Source organism: Amphiura filiformis, chromosome 7 (genome assembly GCF_039555335.1).
Source record: "Amphiura filiformis chromosome 7, Afil_fr2py, whole genome shotgun sequence".
Taxonomy (NCBI): domain Eukaryota; kingdom Metazoa; phylum Echinodermata; class Ophiuroidea; order Amphilepidida; family Amphiuridae; genus Amphiura; species Amphiura filiformis.
Genome location: NC_092634.1, coordinates 4,238,624 through 4,242,412, shown reverse-complemented (window position 1 = coordinate 4,242,412; position 3,789 = coordinate 4,238,624). Strand labels below are relative to the sequence as shown.

At 39.2% G+C, this 3,789-nt stretch overlaps 1 protein-coding gene across 1 annotated transcript; it reads right to left on the bottom strand.

Annotated features, from left to right (window-relative positions):
* Nucleotides 1-1,992: 1,992 nt before the first annotated feature.
* On the bottom strand, nt 1,993-3,789 carry LOC140156230 (cytochrome P450 2U1-like). Its single transcript, XM_072179228.1, has 2 exons — nt 3,099-3,789; nt 1,993-2,383 (listed from the first exon to the last, which is right to left on the bottom strand). The coding sequence occupies exons 1-2, from the start codon at nt 3,529-3,531 to the stop codon at nt 2,202-2,204; spliced, it is 615 nt and encodes a 204-aa protein (XP_072035329.1). The 5' UTR covers nt 3,532-3,789; the 3' UTR covers nt 1,993-2,201.

The following is a 3,789-nucleotide window of genomic DNA, read 5'->3' as shown; positions in this document are numbered from 1 at the left end:
CGTATTATCTGTATTATCAAAGTATTTGGAATAACAATCCGGTGAGTTCAATGAACTACGCCCTAATACCGACGGAGTTTCAATGGCGTCTTCTCTCCATACACAGATGAACAAATACAATGCAATCGCCTCGACCCATTAGTACATATTATCTGTATTATCACAGTACTTGGAATAACAATCCGGTGAGTGCAATGAACTACGCCCTAATACCGATGGAGTTTCAATGGCGTTCTTCTCTCCATACACAGATGAACAAATACAATAGAAGAAGGTCAGCACATATGACCTGCTCAGGGATCAAGAGGAAGGGATAAGCATCCTAGTCTGCTGCCCTCATTCGGAATATGTATCCTAGGTCTAGACAATAGGCGGATTAGCGGCCATTTTGTCTTCGACATGATTTTAATCACGTGTCCAATATACTTTAGTACACAAATATATAAGTTAACAGGTTTACAATATTAAAATTATATTTTGAATATACAATATATTCTGTAGTAAATCAATCAAATGACGGTGATTGTTCAGGTATTATTATATGCTTGATAAAATTAAACTGTCTGACCAGCTAGTATTCTCCTCCGCCGTCAGTGTGATTCCAGAAACACCACGTACTGTGTTGCGAAGGTGGAGGAGACTAAAGCTGTATTGACGAACACGCATGCGTTAAAAATGATGTAGCCTAGGTCGAACAATAGCGTGACGTAGTTTCCGGCATTGTTCCTATGCACTTTCAACCTCCTGACCTGCTTTAATGACATGTTATATGAGTTGTACAAAAAGCTCAATATCGAAAAGATAAGTATTCATTTGTGCATATGGACTGCACATTGAACATGCAAAAAATAAGTCACTATAATTTAAACAAGAAGTGGGGTTTTGACATACTATAAAAACATGGAATAAAACGACTAATAAATTCTGCCATCATGGCGTCAGGTCAATGGTTCATTATATCCCGTATGTTTCTTTTAATTCATTAATATTCGAGACCAATTTTGCTACCCATTTATATGTACACAGGCCGATCTGGGTTTTTTTGTATTTTCGTTTCTTTTAAATAACAGATTCTGATTTTCCAGTGCACGGGGCCGCCAGGGTGATACTAATTTAATGCTTTTAAAAGGTATTTCTAGTATAATGGCTCTCCATACACAAATGAACAAACACAATAGAGGGGTCATTCTGCCATGCTTCAGGAGAAGTGTCACCCCTCTGCCTAGAGCATCGAGACATTCTCCGTCTGCATAACATGACTAGTCAGGGCGCAAATTTGAATAACAATACGCTATTTACATATCAATGCGCCTTACGCTAATTAAGGTTGCCGCTTCCAGGAGTTCTTGTTTGTTTGTTTTAAATGATCTTCCCGTAGGAACTCGACAACGACCCATAATGGATCGCACTAGCCCCATCCCCGGTCTACGCCAAGCTGGCCCAAGTAGGCCAATTTCGACAAACTTTTACGTCTTTCAGGAAATGCCATTTCGTAAGACTTGCATCTTGACAATCCTTTTTGGACGGTACAATATTTGCTCTAGCCTTTTGGGTAAACGATTTAGCTGAGTCTTATTCATTACATGAAAACACACCTAAACTCTGGCCCTCCCACGCACACACCCCCGATGCACCCCTACCTTTATACATACACCACCGCCCACCTATAATAAATGTAATACCGTAAAACCTCGTCTACAAGCATATAGCTATAGAGTGCTTCTGATAAAAGCTAAATTAATCCAGGCGCCATTATGGAATTAGAGCAAATAAACTATCGATCCAAGCACATACAAACAAGTATTATTGTAAGACCAATCTATTGTATTGGCATATTTACGTATGTATCGTATTAATTTAACTTTCATCGAAAACACAATTATATGCTTGTAGACGGGGTTTTACGGTAGCCTCAAACATGTCAAATGAGAACGGATATATACAGCTGAGACGAAAATACCTAAAAAAAGATGATAGAGTGTATGCGCGCACCACTATTTCACTGGTACATAAAACGTGGAGTGATTTGGTGGTGCGCCCTCTTATAAATAATTACGTCTCAATGTCGCAAGCGGAAGAAATAATAGAAACTTGTGCCAATAATAATTGCGGCAATGTTAGTAGGGCCTATACTATTATGCTTCAATGCCACAGACTTTTTATATAGTCTGTCTCGTCTCAGGTTTGAGATTTCACGGAGTCTATTTCCTGACAACAAATTTTACAGTGAATGACTTTGGTGCAGAATTTCCTCCGTATATTCCTTCAAAGGTTGTATGTTGCGCATCGTCTGGTTTCACAAGTGAATAGCGATGAAGGAGATGGGTGAAAAAGATAAACAGTTCCATCTTTGCGAGCTGCTCGCCAATGCAAATGCGTCGTCCTGTAGGAAAATTATATAAATATCAGACATATGTGTCAGACAGATGTCATAAAATGTATTTATCGTGTGTGAGAGAGGGGGTAGAGTTAGAGGACAATGGATGAGAGAGATAGAGAAACAAATGAAGACCTAAGCGCAAGAAGGTCGTAAGTCTACTTGGCCCCTCAACATGTATACACTAAAGTTACGTATAGTTTCTGAAGGTTTTATAATGTTTAATACATGTTCCAGGGTGAAAACATCATGAACGGTTGAACATGTATAAAACATTACCAAACTATACGAAACTATACGCAACTTTAGTGTATACATGTTGAGGGGCCAAGTAGACTTACAGTCTTCTTGGGCTCAGGTCTTCAAATAGGATTCTAGCAGGATTATGCTATTCAAAGGAGTATTTCGTGATCCTAGCATCCTCTTTTATGACATTAGATATCTACGAAAAAAGCCCCGGAAAAAAGCTTATTCCCAAAATTTCAGCTGATTCCGATTTTGCGTTTGCGAGTAGGGCCCCCTATGCATGATTATGTGTATTACACTGCTATATTAATAGACATAGTGTTGTCATTTCGAATTGTAATTTCGAATTAATCTGAAGAAATATTTTGTACATTATGTAGCCAGAGATTTCGAATGGTATAAAAATCACAACTTTTTTGTGGGGGGATGATACTGTGGATCACGAAATGCCCTTTTAAATACGGCTATCGCTTACCAACTCCAAATGGACAAACTTCTTCCCTTGCAAAGTATTCACCAGCTTCATTGATGAACCTTTCAGGGTTGAATCGGCCAGGTTCAGGAAACGCAACCGGGTCTCTCATAACGGCATAGATGTTTGAAACGATAGTCGCACCTTTTGGAATACGGTACCCACGAAGAGTAGTCTCAGCACTGGCCGTGTGGAAATCGCTGAGTGGAAACATGGTTACATGACGTTGGACCTCCGAGATTGTAGCTCTCGTAAGTGGCATTTGGGCTTGATCAGATAATTGAGGCAATCGGTTGCGGCCAACAACTGAATCCATTTCATCCTGAATCTTCTTCTGGATATCTGAATATGCCATCATGTACAAACAACACCAATCTAAAATCGTGGACGTTGTGTCAGCTCCAGCAAAAAACATAATGTACAATGAAGCACGCATGTTATCCTCTTGGAGATACGAAAAGAGGTCATCTGATTTCGGCGACTCCTCGATTGTTTTTAAATAAACATCTACAAAATCATTTGGGTTTTCGGCGTCAAAATCCTGGCGGTGTTTTTTGATATGTGTGTCGATGAAATCATAGATGTCTTGAACAATCTTCAGTATTTCTTTAGAGTTTTTATTTGGATAGTATTTTGGAAGAGTTATAGACCATAATCCTGCTCCAAGAAGGTACCCAATACGACTATTTAAATC

Excerpts from the sequence above, each read along its gene's own strand:
- LOC140156230 (XM_072179228.1), bottom strand. The coding sequence starts at position 3,531 with ATGCGTGCTTCATTGTACATTATGTTTTTTGCTGGAGCTGACACAACG. Across the intron at positions 2,384-3,098 it reads AGTTTGTCCATTTGGAGTTG|GACGACGCATTTGCATTGGC; the intron begins GTAAGCGATAGC and ends ATTTTCCTACAG.